Source organism: Chroicocephalus ridibundus, chromosome 5, assembly GCF_963924245.1.
Source record: "Chroicocephalus ridibundus chromosome 5, bChrRid1.1, whole genome shotgun sequence".
Classification (NCBI taxonomy): domain Eukaryota; kingdom Metazoa; phylum Chordata; class Aves; order Charadriiformes; family Laridae; genus Chroicocephalus; species Chroicocephalus ridibundus.
Genome location: NC_086288.1, coordinates 9,302,466 through 9,321,009, shown reverse-complemented (window position 1 = coordinate 9,321,009; position 18,544 = coordinate 9,302,466). Strand labels below are relative to the sequence as shown.

Sequence of the window (18,544 nt, the reverse complement as noted above, 5' to 3'; positions counted from 1 at the left end):
GGGCACCTAGAAAACCACAGTAATTCAAGGAATACATCTGAAATTTGGTCTCATTTCCTGCTTGTGTTAAGAAAAACATTATGTGTTTATGTCATGATGGTCTCGTCAGCTTTATTTTTGTGCATTAGAAATCTTGAAATCTCTTCCAAATGCCTGTAATATCAGAGTATCACTCACCCAGTTCAGCTGCTTGGTTAGCACACCCACACCTCACCAGGGAAGAGAATGGAATCTTCAACCTGAATGGCAGAAACCTTGTTGTAAATAGGGTTCCTATATAGCTTTTGCAGAGAGCATTTTCGACAAGCCTGGGGTTTTTGGGGTTTGGGTTGGGTTTTTTTTTATGATGACTTTTCCTTCACTGGTTAAACATGGGGTGATGGGGTGAGGCAGATGTAGAAAGCTATCCTGTTTAAAAGGAAACGTGAGCAAAGCCACTAAAGCCACTGAATTATTTTTTTTTTTCCTTAATGCCAGAATGCAATGATGACATGGTCTACTGAACCAAGCAGTGGACCTCCCTCAAGACAGTACTGGTATGTATCAGCATGTACACAAATGTTTGTTTGAGATCTGGAGTACATAACGTATGAAAGAAAGACAAAATGTGAAATGCCAGAATAAGTGAAAACGATGCCAAATGTCCTGTCTTCCATATTCTTAAAATTTTGGGACGAAGGGAAACATGTCTTTTTCTCTTTTCTTACTTTCTTCACTAATTCCTTTTATAATCTAAAGGAAAAAGATTGTAAGCTCCATAAGCATAGGAAAAAATTAAGGGAATAAGAAAAATATAATTTTTGGCCAAAACAACAGATATCCTTAAACTAGTGATACTTTCTCAAGAAAACTTTCATTTCTAAGAAGGGAAAAGCTTAATGAAATCAACAGTTTTTAGTTTGCAGCAGTCTTGAAAGAGCAGAAACATAACCTGAAAAAACAAATTAATATGGAGTTTTCCACTGCAGTGTACAACTAGTGCTTGCAAATAATGAAAATATTATGCCACTACAACGACGTACCATCACCAAAGCAATACTGAATTTACAAACAAAACAGAAGTTAAACCAGCATGTACATGAATACCTTGGGGGTCCCTCACTGGCACAGGGACATTGATGAAAGACGGCCCTAAAATTTCCAGTTCAGAATTCACTGACACTCCTTGACATCTCTCCTGCTACGCCTTGCAGGTCTTTTGTTGCCCCCTGCAACTCTCTAAGTCTGATGCCACAGTTAATCTTCTCCCTTCAACCCCTTGTATAGCTGATCCTTTCCTAGCTGATCCAGCTCATTTCCAGCCTCCCAGTGACACCCTATTTCACGGCCTTTCTTTACTTCAGTCATATAAACCTTTCCATTAAAGAACTCACTTTCTGCCCACAAGGCACTTCCATGGGCCTATTTTATTGTAGTGAAAATGCAAACAACGGGGGAAAGAATCTTGTATACACATGAATGAATTATGCTCCCTTAGAAAAAGCCCTTTGAACTGCAGTTTCTTTCCCTTCTTCCCCATCTCGTCACCATGGGTTATTTTTCAAATGTGCTTTCACAGCAGCTCTTCATTTAAGTGAACGGTACTACTTTGGGACCTTGGTATTTGTGCAGTAATTACTATTGTTCAGCCCTGTATTTAATAGGCAAGTGAGAGGACTACTAAAAATATAGCAGCACTCATAAAGATTGCCTACAAATCCCTTTAGAAGTACATACAAAGCTGGAGTCCCAAACAAACCCTGTTCCATTCAGCGAGGCTTTTCTGGTACGCTGTAATGCAAAAATACAAGACGAAGAAGAAATAATACTGGGTCAGAAGAAACAGAGGAAAGAATAAAGACTAGTTCAAGCAACTATGGCCTTGGTTGGGAGAGCAAAAGTCTGTTTTATCACTCCTGCAAACTGTTCTCGCTTTTTCAATTGCTTCAAAATCAAGCTAACTCTAATTCGCACTAAACAGCTTTTGATTTTATCAGTGAAGCATCAAAGGGGCTGAGCAATACGTCGTGTGAATACCTTTCATAAAGGTCAAATTGTTTTCCTGTCTTAGAAGGTGAAATCTCCTCACCTTTTTTATTTTATGATTCAAGCTGTATTTGAAAATGCACCGTTCATTTGTAGTGCTATAGCTCTTTCTTCTCTCTTTCCTGAAAAACTTATTTCCAGCTAACACTGTCCTTTATGAAATGAAACATTTTACATGCTTTACCATGAAGAAGCCCCATAAGTTGTGTATCTTCATGTTATTAAACAAGTATGTTTTCTTCTGATAGATGCATGACCACGAGCTGTGACGAATCAAGCAAGAAAAATAATCTGTTCCAGAGTTTCCTGTTGTAAGATGGAAGTGAGCCATCATAAAACATAAGCCCCACAAATTGTGCTAGATGGTTTGGAATTATACTTGGTATAATGTTAATTACCAATAGCCCCACCATTTTAGGAGCACGTAATTGAAAACCAGTAACACTGAAATCTAAAAAGGACAACATCTCTCCATCTGACACTATTTTTATATTTTTGACAGAAAAATTGGCCATTTCTCTTACACAATATGAAAAAATTAGTTAAACGTGCCTGAGGCAGACAGGAGTAATTTGATTGTTTCTTAAAAACCCATTTATATTGAGGACTCAAATTGAACCCCAGCCTTGATTTTTTTCCATTCTACCCAGGTGTGACTGACTACAGATCACCTAAAGTGGTGACACAAAAGGGAATTAGAGCTAAACTTATGTTTCTGCTGAAACTCAGCAACTAGCCAATGTCCCTTTAGAGAGTATAAAGGGGGTGCAGATGTTTGCACGCTGAGTGAACTCAAGAGAGAGTGTGATTCTACAACCCCTATTTAGTAGTGAGCCCGAGCAACGTACTAAGATCTCCAGGTTTTGGCAGTCCTTCAGCTCTGAAAGATCAGATTTTTCAAAACTGTTCAGGCATCATAGTTAAAGCAGTACTATCCAACACTTGGCCTTTTGGTTTCTGGCCTCTATTGAAAACATTCAGAAAACAGATTTCTTATTACCATCATCTTTTAAGTCAGGGAAGGAAAACTGACTTTCATTGTAACAGTTAATTTTCATCACGGCATTCAGAAGTGCTAATATTAATATATTTTTTCACATAGGACCTATCTGTAGAAAACATAGATTTGGCAAATATTTATAGATATAGGGCTTCTGGGATTCTTTTTTCTTTCCAGGACCAGATCTGTCATAGTCTAAATATGAAAATATATACACTAAGAGTGACATGGAAAAAGCACACTATTTCAGCACATTAAAAGAAAGGTGAAGAATCTGAATCAGGCTTTGTTGGCCAGGATGAGCCATTCTGGAGAGAACAGTATTACCTTATTGAGTAAGTACAATGATAAAAGATGGGTGGTCTTGCAATGTTTCAATCATAGCATTATTTTTGCGAAGTATAAATCAGATGGCTTATTTGGAGTGCCTCATGCAACATTGAGAGTGCTGCTAACACGTTCAGTGAGCCTTTTTTCAACCACGCTTTTGCATGAATGGGTAACATGAGTGTTCTTACAAGCCCTTCCCATCAAAATTGGTCAATGCTTTTCCATTATGATGCTGTTTTCAGCTACTTACAGGAACTTCAGCTATTGAAGCTGAAGTTTTCTTTGCTGAGCATATGCAGCTTTAAACAAAACAAACAAAAAAAACCCAACCCACCACCAAAACAGCCTAGTAGACAAAAACTGAATTCCAACTTGCCTCCTTGTATTATGCTAGAAAATCAGTATTCCATAGGACAGAAATAGAGGTGGGCAACAGAATGAAAAAGCTGAACTAAGTTCAAGCCAGTGCCTGATCGTGACTCATCTCTGTTCATGAATAAGGATGAACCAAGTCAATGCAAGGTTTCTGGCATTATTTCCTTATCATCAAATATGTTTGATTTCTCACATATTTGTCATCAGCTCCTTTGGCTGGATTGATTTTGGCTGATAGAGATATGCTAGACCCTTGATTTAACTCACATCTTTAGCTATCTAGCTCATTGAAAGAGGAAATATTCTGCATTCTATTGCTTTTATATGAGGCATAACTCACAGCAGCAAATAAAGAGAAAAAAAACTGTCTCAAAGTTCTGTTCAAAAGATTTCACAATTGCTGAGAGCAGGAAGAATGAAAAGCCCGTTAGGTTCTTGGAGGTCACAGTGGACTACCAGAAGAAAAGCATCGGGGCTACTCCACCATTTACACTAAGTTAAAATCATCTAGTTCCTCCACATCCTATTACTCATATGAACTTTATTCAACAAAGGCGGGTAGAAGACAGCAAAAGAAGCACTTCTACTCCTCTTCCCTCAGTGTCTCCTCCCTTGAACCCTTCTGCTCTTGTGGAATGCCTCTGCAGGGTCCTGGACAAAGACCGCCAGCAAGACACACTGACAAAAATATGTGTTGCCTCTCCATCATGCAAGGTGGTAGTACAAACCTTAAGAAGGTCACGGAAATACTGTAAGGAGCTATGTTAATAAGCTCACAGAACTTAGTGATAATTATTCTTAATGTTTTAAAAAAGACAAGTTGCTAATTGTTTCTCATTAACAAATAAGCAGATGATATCCATTCTGCACTATCAATGAAGTAGCTGTGTCCACTTTGCTGTAACTGTAAGCAAAGTGGATTAGCAGATCTTAGGAGTTCATACGTATTTTTGCGTATGCTTAGTGGTATACACACAAACACTGATGTTAACCTACAAGAATTGATGTTTGCCTATAGCCTTAAAGCTCTTGCCTCATATTTTTAAGTGAATGAATTATTGAACTTTTTTAACAGTGTATCAAGCCTCTCCTACAAAAGCAATGACACTATTCATAATTTAATATGCTGTTTAGACTCAAAGGAATGCAACTAAATCTGTACAACCATTTACAGAATTAGTCATGTTTTGTTCCCAGGAGATATGGGAAAAGCTCCGGTCCTCTTACTTTACAAGACAGCTGGACTAATGTAATTTGCTAAAAACATTTCAGAATTAATTCTGACATTTTTAATCAAATAATTTACTGGTTTTTACCAAAGATTTAGGTATTCAGCTATTTTGACAGTTGCTTGAATACAGTTTAAGGAATATTGGCACTAGTAATTCAATAAATTATTAGGAAACATATTTTTCTTGCATAATCCTAGCCATTTTCACCACTATTTCTCAGTTCCTAGCTCCTAATGATAAAAACCAGTAAGCCCAAGGAAAAAATCACTTTTACCTCAAAAAGGAGAAACTGCAGATTGTGTTCTTTTTGTATATTTTTAAAAATAATCATATTTTTAGAAACACAGGGACTTAAAAGCTTTAAAAGCATTAAATAGCAGATTTTTAAAAAACTTTTAATTCGAATCAACATTTTTGCAGATATTGCGAGGATACACTTACGAGGCTTTTTTATCAAGATATGTAACAAACATCACCTCATAGCTGAGCTGATGCTCAGCTTCAACTTTTTCTGCTTATAGTACAAATGTACAGGCAGTACCTATAAAAAAATCCATTATTTTGTTTTAAAGTACACTGACAAATTATGTTCCTCCCTCTTTTCATTCATGACCCCAGCACTGCAACCTAATTTGCCAGCATTCACATAGGGAAATTTGCACACATCTAGGGCTTGCTCACATATATCAGCTCAGAGAAGTATATGGTTCCGACTAATAGTCCCAAATAGGAGACAATCACAAAGTAAAAACAACTACGTCCTTTAAAATGACAGTTACAATTTTTTGCAAGATTGTCTCACATTTATTCACATTGAATAGCATCACAACTCTCTCAGTGACTCCACGGAGGGTTCATGGAGCGATGTGCACAGCATGAGTGGTGAGAGCAAGATATCCAGCCTTGTGGGCCAGCAGATCTGAACCAACTAGGAAGGAAAAGTAAGACTGTAACAGATTGCTTCCTCCTTGTAATGAATGGAGGACCAAAGCACAAACTGTAATTGAGAGCTAGCTCCCTGCCTGATGTGATCTGGGGGTGGACAACTATAGGCTGCCACTCAGTCAGTTTAAGGCAAGTTGTCATGCTCCAATTTAATCCTAAAGAACAATCAAATAAAGGCTTTCAGAGCCTTTCTTTGCCTTTTTAAGCAATATTTGCAAAACCATATTGTGGATATAGTCTAAACATTCCCGTCCATTGAGACAGCAGTATCCTATTGATAGTAGCTTAAATCAGTTCTTTTTTGTCTGCCTGCATGAAAATTTAGATTTTGAAATGTGTAAAAGACCTAAACAGAAGGCATTGGAAGACAGAACGGATGTTAACTCATTTTGAATACCTGATTGTTTCACAATCCATTGGCTTTTCATCGTCTTACATTTCCTTATACCAAGACTGTAGAGTGCAGAGAAAAAGGGAAGATCAGAGCAGACAGATCATTTTGCTGCTAGCAACAGCCTACCTGGGGACTTTTAAGTGCAGTGGATTAAGAAAATGCTTAGTTACTATCATGATTCAGAACCCAGTTAAGTCTGTGAAAGCCCTATGAAGCATTTATGGCAAACACATTTTTGTTATTGTTATTGTTTCTGTTTCTCAAGGAAAACTCAGGTCAGGTTTCTTGTTTTCACAAGAGTCAGATCTTTTCATCTATTTCTCCGAGCCCTTTGACTGAAAGAGATGGAAGTAAGTAAGTTCCTTAGGTCTCAAAAGCATTAAGTCTCCAATTTTGCATCAGGAGCTTTTACTGCAGACCTCTTTTCAGTCACATTATTTTTAGCGAGTTTCCACGGAGGAATGGGAGTTCAGGCTCTCAGCTGGCCCTTACGCTACACCAGCTTAGGCCAGTGAAAAGCTAACACAAGCTCAAGTCAGTCAATGCTGGCAAAGGGAAGACTCAGCTGAGGGTTACGAGATCCATCCTGCAGGATGGGGGTTTCAAACAAAGAAGGCTGAAGCAGAATCAGGGTGTCTGTTTGGCAGCAGGAACAAGCTGGGACAGAAGGCAGGACAGAGGGATACATATCCAGGAGTCAGGATCAAGAAGCAAAGCTGGAGCAGATAGAAACAGGTGTTGGGTCTCAAGAACACAGACCAGAGCTACGCCCAAGTGCCTGATGGGGAAACCTGGCTGATGGGAAAATCATCAGCCAAGCTTTCAAACCAGTCTCGAAATCCCTGGGGGACAGACTGTGGCCAGGCCACTTGATTGCTGTTTGGACTGGCAGTGATTAGGTGCCCAAGTATCCAAGTGAGGTTCGGAAGGGGTTTGGTGTATGCTAGAACTGCTCAAGGCAGGAGGAGGCACAACAGGACTTGACAGCAGTACCGTTTGTCAGTCAGCCAAGTTCTTGGTATGTGCTCATGTATGCAAAGAAATATGCGTAATAGCTCACAGGAAAACAGACACCTTTCATTTTGGGTTTGAAGGACAGAGCATAAAGGTTTCAAATAAGCTAGCAAAGCCTATTCAGTAGGAGGGGATTAGGAGATAAATGTGGAGTCTTTTTCCTGAGATACATGGATTTACAAAAAAGTCTGGAAGTTTAAAACCAAAAATCTGAATTTGTCTACCATCAACATTGTAAACCCTTTGAAGTTTTGCAGAACGTTAGAAAGAATATACTCAATATGAGGAATATTTTAAAACTACGTCCCCCTCCAAAAACTCAAGGTAACTTTTCTTCTCTAATACTCAGTATATATTAATCAGATTATATCTACTCTCTGTATCAGAACAGAATTTACTCCTCTTTACCTTTGTGTGTGATCTGAAAGCCAGGAGAAGCACAGGGTAAATCCAAGGATCTGCATTAAAAAAATAAAAACAAAGAGAAATTTTATCTTTTCTGTATCTCTACAAGCTTACATTGTAAGCTAGAGTCTCATACTGTGTAAAATATCACTTCAAAATACGTTTTTAAACACTTAAAAATCAAAATTAACCATTTGAATAAACACTAGCTTTTGAGTTGGGGACTTTTTAATGCTAGAGTCTTTACTTTCTAAATTAGCTGCTCTTATTAGATGTGCTTAAAGTCATTACAATCTAAAAACTGCTTTGTGATAATAGGAAATAAATTGATGGCTTCATTCTAGTTCTTCACAGAATGACTTTCTATCATTGTGACTGTAATTAGCTGCCACTCATGTTGGTATTGTGGGTATGGAAGTCAAAGAATGAAAGCTAACAAATATTTTCTATGGTAGCACTGCAAAACACAAATTTTTCCATACTGGTAGAGAAGACTGGGCAAGTGGCATTCCCTAGAGACGTGTGGTAGCTGCTATGTGATTAATAGGTGCCAGTGAGACAAGGAGAATGACTTCTGAGAAGCTTCATTCTCTTTTGGATGGGTAGGAGCAGGCTGGTCTGGCTTTTGCTTCTTCATAGTCATGCTCATCTGTTCATGGGCTGCCCTGTGGGGTAATTCCGTCAATTCCAGCTGTTTCATTTATTTACCATTAAAGCAATGTGGGGTGTAGCTGTCATGGTGGATGATTTTCAGAAATAAAAAAGTATAATCTATTTGAAAAATCAATTACTGAAAACTACTCACTGTTCATGAGTACCAGTCACATATTTGATGAATTTTAATTCAGTCATGGAGACTGTGCTTTTGGGCTCCATTAAATATATAAATACATCGTATTGACATAAATAAGTTTAACGTGTTTTAGCCTAGCTGCTTAACTATGGTTAATTTTGCATAATGCTGGACGCTTAAAACACACTCATCCCAGGGAACAAGTTTGCTCCCATGGCCATTTCTAGACCTTTTGTGAAATAACTAAGAGCCACAGGAGCCTCCGTGGGATACGCACAGCCCAGTTTCAGCTCTGGCTTGGAAATAAGGCTGTCAAGAATTGCCACAGTCAACAGTAACACAAAGTGCTTTTAAAACATGAGCACTTTTTTCCACACCTGCTGTGCAACAATGGTCACAAGGTTCCCAATTTTATCAAAAGAAATGTGGAGGATACGTGGAAAGAACCAGCCAAAGTTCACTCATGCAGCTAAATCATTTTCTGCGAGCAGCTATATCATCGTGCTCATGCAAAGGAAATATAATTACCCTGCCAAACAGATAAAATGGTAAATCTCTAAAACTACACACTTAGATCTCCATATTCTCCTACCAATTTTTTAATCTCAAATTGAAATTGAAAATGTTCCACTAAGAATGTTCCGTAAAGTGCTAGAACTCAGATTACAAAGGGCAGTTATTGTCAACAGTTTTGAGGCATTATTAGAAAGCTGTTTGAAATGATAATAAGGACGTTTGAGAAATCTTTAACATTATCGAAAGCATAAAGCAACTTTTGGGAAGATTCAATTCACAAAATACCAGCCAAGATTGCAAATAAATATCCATAATGGGTTAGAGTGTGCTCCATTACTCATGTTGGTGGGTGGGCATACATACACATAGTCTCATCAGAGCACATGGGCTGCAGACGTGAGTAAATGCTTACCAAAACAGTTCACAGCTGTGCAGCCCAAGTCTATGCAGATTTACAAGAGGTACAAGAGATGGTGCTACTACAAGGGAGAAATGTGCCACAGAATGTTTATGCCTCACTGATTGGAACAGAACAAAGGCAAAAGCTGATTTTTGGTAGCAGAACTGGGTCAGATCTTCAGCTGCTATAAATGATCACTACCTTGTGTAGGTCAAGGCAACCAAAGATCTTGTTCTTTTTGTAGATATGGTAGGTTATTGCATAACTGATGATTTTAAAAGTCAAAGTAGGTACTCTAAAAATTATGTTAAGTGCATTTTGAGGTTTTTGTGTTTTGTTTTGTTTCTTTTTTAAAATTTACATTTCAGTACTGTTTTAGTTTAGGTATAGGGACTGACCAGGGATCACAGGATGTAAATATGAGTTTGACCACTAAAATCAATTAAAAAGTTGTTTAGACTAGTGAGATTACACATATAGGGAGGAAGGTTTAGTTCTTCTTACTGTAAGAACTAAAGTCTTTAAAAGGATGTCATTGGAAAGATAGCTCATCCTGCATTTTTCAGTGAGATCTTGGGAATACTCTATACATTGAAGAGGCAATGCTGAACTCCACAAAAATAAATGTAAACAAGCCATCAAACAGAACGTTTTATTCCTAGATTTTGTAGAACTTCATAATTTCTCAAAGGATTTTCAGTAAGCAATTAACAGTAAATATAACATATAACCAGTAAAAAGGCTGAGTCAACTTCTTACTTGGCTTTGAGAGGAAAAACAATTAATAGTCAAGTCAATTATCACAGGTCTTACCTGAGAGATGAGAAGTTCTCCTTTTTCTCATCCTCCAAAGCTCTACTCACAGTGTCAATCCTGGACAACAACCCAATCATACTTATTCTCTCTATGAAAAAGACAAGTGATATAACAAAGATTTAAAATATATTTATTTCTACACGTATACACACAGCCAGCTCAAGAGAGACACCAAGTCATCATGTTTTTCTAGAAGAGTATGAGAAATTTCTCAGGAAAACTACAAACATATGCACATACTGCAAACAGACAACTTCTCCAATGTCACTCTGCAATTAATTTTGGACTCCAAACCCTTATGCAAGTGGACCACACACTCCACATAGCTCTGTTTTATATTCACAGGCACGGAGAAAACTAAACCACTTTTAAGCATTAAAAATTGCTTTAGAAAAGATCTTATGAGGAATGTTCACATACAGCAATTGTTTCAAAAGTACCAAAGATAGTAAAAACATTCAATAGCCTTCAAACATTATAAATACTGTTTCTTTCCCTGTGCTTTCTATAGAAGCTTTCCTTAAACAATAAAAATATCCCCTCTGTATTTATTTTACATTTACTTCCCTAAATTCACATATTCTAATTTTTTTAAAATGTTTTACATTTTGTACTGTGTTCACACACAAAGATGAATTTGGAAGCTTTATGTTTCTTTTAGTACCCATGTAATCATACAACGGTACACTATGGGCAAGGTAGAACTGAAGATGCTCATCCCCCCAGGCCCCACCAGGCCAGTTCAACACACTCATTATTTAAGTCTCTCTCTTGCAAATGCTCATACTTTTCAGAAAGAAAGAAAACACTGGGAAGAAAACAAATGAAGTCACTTAATTTCAGTAGAACAAAGCAGAATACAAGTGTGAACTGTCATTTGAAAGTAAAGAATATAGGGTGATTCAGAAATCTGTCAATTCTAACTCATCCTGTGAACTCTCTCACCTCGCTGCAGCAGATGCAATGTAGCACATGCAACTTTCACCCAGAAACAGCTCATTCCCATTAACCTGGCAATATGCCCATATAGTTTTACCACACTCAAGTATCAGACAGGAAAAAAAATACCACAAAAGCATGTATCTCTAGTAGATAGAGTGTCAAACCCAGAGTAGCAGTGCTGATGTCTTGATTTGTGCCTGCTTAGGAATATAAAGTTCCCCCTGATTTATATTGTACTTTATACTATATCGCTTTGAAATCACAGATCATCCCTCTTTTGCATTTAAAATGCATACAGGTTGATTTAACACAGGTAAAAGTTTTTTGTTTCAGTGCCATAAATAAATTCACATACTCCACAGAAGGAGCTAGGCAGGCTGCGTATTTTTGGTCTTCTCTATTTTGGATATTTCCTCAGTTTTATGTTCAATACATTTAAGCGTTTTTCCAAACTCTGTTTTAAACAGAATGACCCTAAACCCATTCTCCTCTGAGTTGTACAACTTTCAGTCCCTTTGTTCTTATGATTATTAACTTGTCATTAGCTCCTCAATCAACAGAGAGAATCTCCCTTGGAGAATACGAACTTCAAATGTAGAAACCAAGCAGAAAAATTCTCTCTTTGGCATAAACCTTTCAAGAGTTCTTTATGTATCATCAAGTGCACGGAAAAGCTTTACAGGACAACTGTAACTCCCCCAGCATGCCGTACGCTACTGTTCCGAATGCCAGGTACACATCTTATATGAGAAGACTTAATATTAGCATTAATCCCATGGTTTTTCCATCTGATATTGTCTTTCCTCTTTGCATGCAAATTTGCAACATCTCTCACATTTTGGCACTTTCATTTCATACTTCTCAGTTTTATTAGCACTTTGAGCTTTGAAAGATAGCTCATTTATTTGCTATATCTAGATGCCACAAAACTTTGAATACATTATATAAGGATGTAGAGCAAGATAGTGATGGAGTACAGTCAGACACAGATAATTATCCTGAAGGCATTCCAGAAATCGATCTAGTACAATTGCCCTTTGTCCGGAGTAGCAAAACCAGGACTCCTGTCAGACTGCAGGTTCATTTTCGACAATTTGCACATTGTATTATTTGTTCAAAGATCAGCCATTCTGATATTAATACACAAGACAGATCGTCAGGTGGTCACAAAAGTTCCATCAAGCGTCTGTGTAATTGTTCTTTTAAGATTTTTCTCTTACATAACCTCTATACAAATACACATTTGCGTAAGTACACGCAAGAATGGTTGCAGGCTTGCACTGCTAGATTCCTTTTCAGGCATTTCCTAAAGGAGGGGTGATTTAGGTCACAACTGTTCCCCGAGATCTGCTCTCTCATCTTCTCTCTCTCTATCTTTAAGCCAGCCTTTTCTTCTCCTCTGTCTCTTCTCCCCCTCTGTGCCTCTTCTCCTCTCAGCCATCCATCGTGGTAGATAGCAAGCTGAAATAAATGGGCCTGCAAGAAGATCCAGAGGTGTTCGAATCCAGAAGCATTATTGCCTCTAAATGAAGGTCGAAAGAGAAAGGACGTGTTTGGTCATGACTTGGGGCAGGGGGGGAACGTGTCTCAGTTACCTTTGAATGTACACGGCAAGTTCTAAACAAACTTATGCGGTTCTGACAAAAGTAGGTCTGTTCCTGCAGCATTGATGCTGTTCTGCTCAATGAAATATTCGATAATGGTAATTCTCCTACTTCTTGCAATGTGCAGGGACCTTACTCTTTAAAAGTACAACCATTTAACAGCCCGAAACATTGGCCAAGACTAACGCTAAGGCAGAGCATGAAGTCATAAACATGCACAGATGTTACTATTTGAAAACATTAAAGAGGTACTGAAGTTCCTGAGCACATCCCAAGTTGTGTTGATTTCAGCAGTAATGAGTCATAAGGGAAGAAGACACTACTAAAATTACATGCCCGGGACACTTTTCTTTGCCACTCACATTTAGAAAAAAAAAACAGCAGTGTCTTTAGAAAAACTTAATGGGAAGGCAAGTACTCTGAAAGACTGTCGTTACCAAAGGCTAAAATGCATAAATCAATTTATGTGATTAAACAAATACGATGTTAATGCATTACACATTTTTGATGATATCATGGAAGGCTCAGGAGATCAAATTTCACAAGTATCTAAAAAAGGTTAGTGCTGAAGGTTACAGGAAGTTATGAAACTGATTGTTTGAGAGAAATGCCTATTTAATGGAATTTGGGCAGTTTTATAAACATAGCAAAGGAGTGGGACTACTCACACATTTTATGCCAGTCCTGCTCTGATTAATAATTGCATTGAATCTACTGAAATATTCAGTTAGGTGAGTGAACACAGTCAGGAGGTCTTATTTTTTTTAGAAGTCCCTGAACCTTTTCAGAGTTCACTTTAGTATGCTGTCCTTTCTGTAGCTATCTTACCCTTCTGTTCCAGAAGAAAGGGCTCCCAAATTAAGAAAATGTTAAAACAGATGCAACCCAATAACTCTGCTCACTTTGGCACGTATAATTCAAGGTTTCAGAAAGCTTTCTTTAGGGGAGTAAGTAAAATCTCTGAGAGCCATCTTGGCTCATTATCTCCTAGAGAACTGGCATTTTAACTGAGGCAGAGAAGAGCTAGTATTGTCAATTTTGCACTTTTACCAGTACAAGGATAAAGACACACAGAAAAAGCGATAATTTAAGCTATCGCTGCATTATTAACTCAAGGAATGAGGTATCAAAACTGGAAGAAAAGTGTGAGTTTATCATAATAGAAATTTCAGAATTTTTTTCCCCTTTTTTGTTGTTGTTCAGAGAGCCTTTTCTTCACTTTTCTATGTTGTTTATGGATTCTCTTTGTAGAAACAACTTTGCCCTAGACACTTTCTCTCCAGAAACACTCTCATTTTCTCTTGTGCCCGAAGAGAACTACTTAACTGCGCATACTTCAATAAGATAGCAGGTATCAGTCAACATCTCCTTGCTGGGCCCAAACTTAGCTAATGAAATGAACCAGTGCAACCTCCGTGTCACCTTTTGCAGTGTAGTCACTTACACCTACATATCACAGCATCAGTCTCCTCTACTTATTCCCATTTGCTGTGGTTTGACTCTAGATATTTAGATATCTAAATTTAGATAAATACAGTTAGTTTTAGTTACCTATCTAAATATATGGATGGATACTTGTGGAGAAGCTGTATTTGAAATGAAGTGCAATCCACCAAAGATAGGTACGCTTTTTTTTGATGGGAAAAAAAAAATGTATCAAATCTAAATGTAAAAGTGGATCTTTGGGGTTTCAGAATTGCCAGATAGACTTTCTCAACATTCTTATTAAATTGCAAAGATCTTTTTTTTTCCCCTGTCAGAACTTGCCAAATTTCATAGTGCTGTGGGACTTGGGCCACCTGTACAGAATACAAATAAAAGTCTACAGGTTAAAGACAACAGGAAGCTGGATTTGGCTTGTATCTTCCAATATTTAGTGGTTTCATTCCTTTATCTCTAAATAAATATTTAACAAGGCCAGAGGAGTAAAGCTTGAAGGCATTTCCCCGAAAATGCAGTTTTCTCAATATTGTAGGGCTTGAACATTTAGAATCATAGACTTGTTTATGTTGGAAAGGACCTCTGAGATCATAAAGTCCAACTGTTTACCTAGCACTGCCAAGTCCACCACTAAACCATGTCCCCAAGCACCACATCTACACATCTTTTAGATACCTCCAGGGGTGGCAACTCAACCACTTCCCTGGGCAGTCTGTTCCAATGCATGATAACCCTTTGGGTGAAAAAAATTTTCCTAATATCCGATCTAATGCACCCCATCCCCACCCCCTGTCGCAATTTGAGGCCATTTCTTCTTGACCCATCACTTGTTACTTGGGAGAATTTGCTTTTCAGAAAAGGAAAAATCAGAGTCACAGATATTTCCTTTCAGAGGTATGCATCCAGCAGCCCTATGTAACCCTTTATGAGTTTTTTTTTACCTCAGGTAGAACTAGCGAAAGTTGTTAAAAATATCAGCTGGCCAGGTCTAAAAACACTGGAAATATTTCTGTGATGTCTATTATTACAGTAGTTTTCTTTTGTAGCAGATAGCAGGGGAACACACAAAGCCAGGACGTTTACGTTTAAGAGAGTATTAAATTCCAATCCTCAAAGCAAAATCAACAGAGAGATGTGTAGAGAGTAAGTTGCCTTCTGACACACAGAGTTCAGGGTCTTCAGTGAAAAAAATTCTTTAACTTCACAAAAAGTGAAGTTCCCTTCCACATCATGGAATAAATAAATCGAGTCCAAACCAGGACCAACCACATGGCATCACATGAATGCCACAGAACAGTCACATGATTCACATAACATCTTCCTTCGTTTTCTTCCACATCAGAGTGACTCAGAGAGTCATTGTGAGAAAAAAAAAAAAAGGGTCATATTCAATACAAAAAAATGTTGGCTGAAAAGGTACTGTTTGGATAGAAACCGGAACTTTTAACAAATTAATATTTTATATACAAATTACCTGCTCTCGGCAGAAAAAGTTACTTGTGAAAAACAGGAAACAAACAAACAAAATAAACCTTTCCAAGATTGTGCTCTGTTCGAGATTTTTTTCACTGTGCAGTTTTGCTAGTGTTTGTTATTCATAAACCAAGCTACATTATGCTTACAGACCAAGAAAATTATAATGTAGCTCATCAGCTGCATAAATCTATTAATGGACATGGCAAAGTACCAAACGTGGCCTCATGACAAAAAAGGCAGCAGTGGGCAGACAGTGAAGTGCTGAATTTCCTCCTGTTTAAAAAACTACACATGAAAGGAAAACTCACCTTCTTGCTCCAGAGCGTACTATGGCAATAGGTAGATGTAAGTCTTATAACTTTGGACAGCCTTCTCAGGGAATGTAGGGCTGAACATTACAGAAAGTGGTCTTTCAGGTAACCTGTACAACCTTTTTTCTAACCAAAAATCTTGCGAAAAATTCCTTTCTAGTTTACCTTTCCAAAAGCTTTGGTGTCATAAGAGTTGGCATTATTTTCCAAAAGAGAAGGAACACTCACAGGAGTCTGAGTTGAGCCCCAACTGCAATAAGGTACAGAAACTTGCTGGGAAGATACGGACCCATTGCATTTCTGTTGATATAGTGAATATATATGTTAAGCTGATGATAGTTTTTAATTATTTATTTTGCATTGAATTACCTCCAAGCCCCTGGTCTCAAATAAGAAAACAGTAAAATAAATATTTGGTTACCTCGGAAATGCCACAAGTCCAGCAGTGGCTTTTCCCTTCATTTCCCTTATGAAATGAAGCTGCATTATCTGATTTTTTATTCTTTATTTTCATTTAAGATAAATCGTTGATTTTGTTGAATGACAATCATTAGCTTTTTCTTAAATAAAAAAGTACGAAAGAGGAAAATGAATAAATTGAGATGTGTTTTTCAGATCTTTTAGATCAGAAACACCACAAGTTTCTTCTGACTGCAAAACTTTTATATGTAGGCTAAGTGCCCAAACATGAAAATCTTTGGCAAGAACCCATCCATCCTTGACCCAGAACTCTGAGATCAGATTTTACACCTATTTAACAGCTGGTCACTTAGCATTGGCCTATTTTATGCAAATAGTCTTCCATTTAAATAACAGTCATTTCCATTTATTAGAGTAATTCAATTTCCTAAGGACAGCCTAATAATACAGCTGCCCCATTATGCCATGGATAAATGTATTCAAATACTTGTAATTATATTTTAAATATGTTACTGCAATTTAGTATTCTATCACACCCACAGCATGGTTGGTAGCTCACAGATACGAAGAACAGAGATCCCTGTTTTATCTAGAGAACATACAGTGTAGGTCCCTGTTCTAACAAGGATCCCTATATTGGTGCATTTTATAATGCTCATGTAGGTAAAATCACTAGAGCTGTAATGAAGAAAACTTTAATTGACGATCTCTTTCCACATATATCTATAGGTAGCTCAGCAGAGGTGAATTACTGTAGTAATTACACAGTATTTTAGAGAGTCCTTCCATCTAAATTCTGAGCCTGTTTTTGCCATAGGTTGTGACACCACAAAAAGAGAGGTGCATTCACAAGGATTCACAAGGCCTGAACTACTCTTATCAGTAGGTGAAAATATCCTAAGAGGTCTTTTATAACTAAGCCAGTTCCTATTGGAACAGTAGGAAGGGGCTGTAGAGAGAACCAGTATGTGCTGGAACAGACAGTGCAGACCAGACTTGAGAAGGGTAGCAGCTGAGCAGAAAAAAAACAAAGGGAGGGAGGTTTGTAAAACAGAATCAAAAAGAAAAGGGTAATGTGTATCAGTGCATTCAGTGTTGATTTTCTAGCTTTGGTTATGCACGCAAGTTCCTGCTTTCCAATCAAATGACAGCAAAATGGTCCCTTTTCTCTCACTCCCCTAAAAATAAAGTGTCCTTGACAAAACGGGCCCAACATCCCATCCATCCATGTTAAGTTCTCCCCACTGTACTTTCTGAGATAGCCCTGCAACAACTTCCTTGGCCCCTGTCAATCCAGCAGATAACATATATGCTCCTGCCATGGCCACACCACCTCACAAACAAGTACCCCAAGCGCAATCCTGAGGAAGGACACCCTCACAGCATGGCTTCCTGGCCAAGCCCTGGGTGCAACCCATCCCTGTGTCCCTGCCTGGTGATGGCAGCCCTGGGCTGTCCCCTCCTCTCACTGGGGTGGAAGGATGGGACCTGCTGGTGGTCCCACAGCGAGCTCCTGGTTCCTTTCCTTTGGCAGCTGCTGGCCTGTGCTGCAACCCAACAAAAGCCATTTTTGTGCTTCTGTGTATGGTGGCACACGCTTCTCCAAGCTGCTACAAGCAAGTTGACCACATTTTTCCATGTCACAAATACAGTAGGCTAATGTGCTCAAACTATGCCTGGACTGCCCCTCTCCATCTGAATGTATGTTAATTATTCAATAGTCATGAGTGACAGAAGGTAACGTAAGCAGGGGAGGTAACTTCTAACCAGTTCTATGACAAGCTGTATCATCTGAGACCTTACTCAAGAGGTTTATCCTTAATCTGAATTTGCTGTAGGCTCCTTGAAGTTTGTCACTTCCTCCCCCACCAACCCTCTGTAACACCAACCTTGGTAATTTAGAGGTGCTGGGTAATATTTACACTTTAAGAGCTTGTTGGCTTAATGATGCCTGTTTGGATTCTAAATCAAGAGAATCATGTGATTTTCAAGTATTTTAATAAAAATCACCGTAACAATGCACTGTTTGGAGAAGGCAGCCAAAAGTTATTTGGCTGTATGTGCTAAAGACAGCAAGTAGTAATATTTTAAATATTTTACAATGAT

At 38.1% G+C, this 18,544-nt stretch overlaps 1 protein-coding gene across 1 annotated transcript in view; it reads right to left on the bottom strand.

The window, feature by feature from the left end:
* IQCM (IQ motif containing M) overlaps nucleotides 1-17,760 on the bottom strand; it is a 112,333-nt gene extending 94,573 nt beyond the window's left edge. The window contains 5 exon segments of the mRNA XM_063336177.1: nucleotides 7,724-7,773; nucleotides 10,243-10,333; nucleotides 16,016-16,175; nucleotides 16,178-16,318; nucleotides 17,689-17,760. Of these exon segments, the coding sequence (XP_063192247.1) occupies nucleotides 7,724-7,773; nucleotides 10,243-10,333; nucleotides 16,016-16,175; nucleotides 16,178-16,318; nucleotides 17,689-17,760 (514 nt within the window).
* Nucleotides 17,761-18,544: the final 784 nt, after the last annotated feature.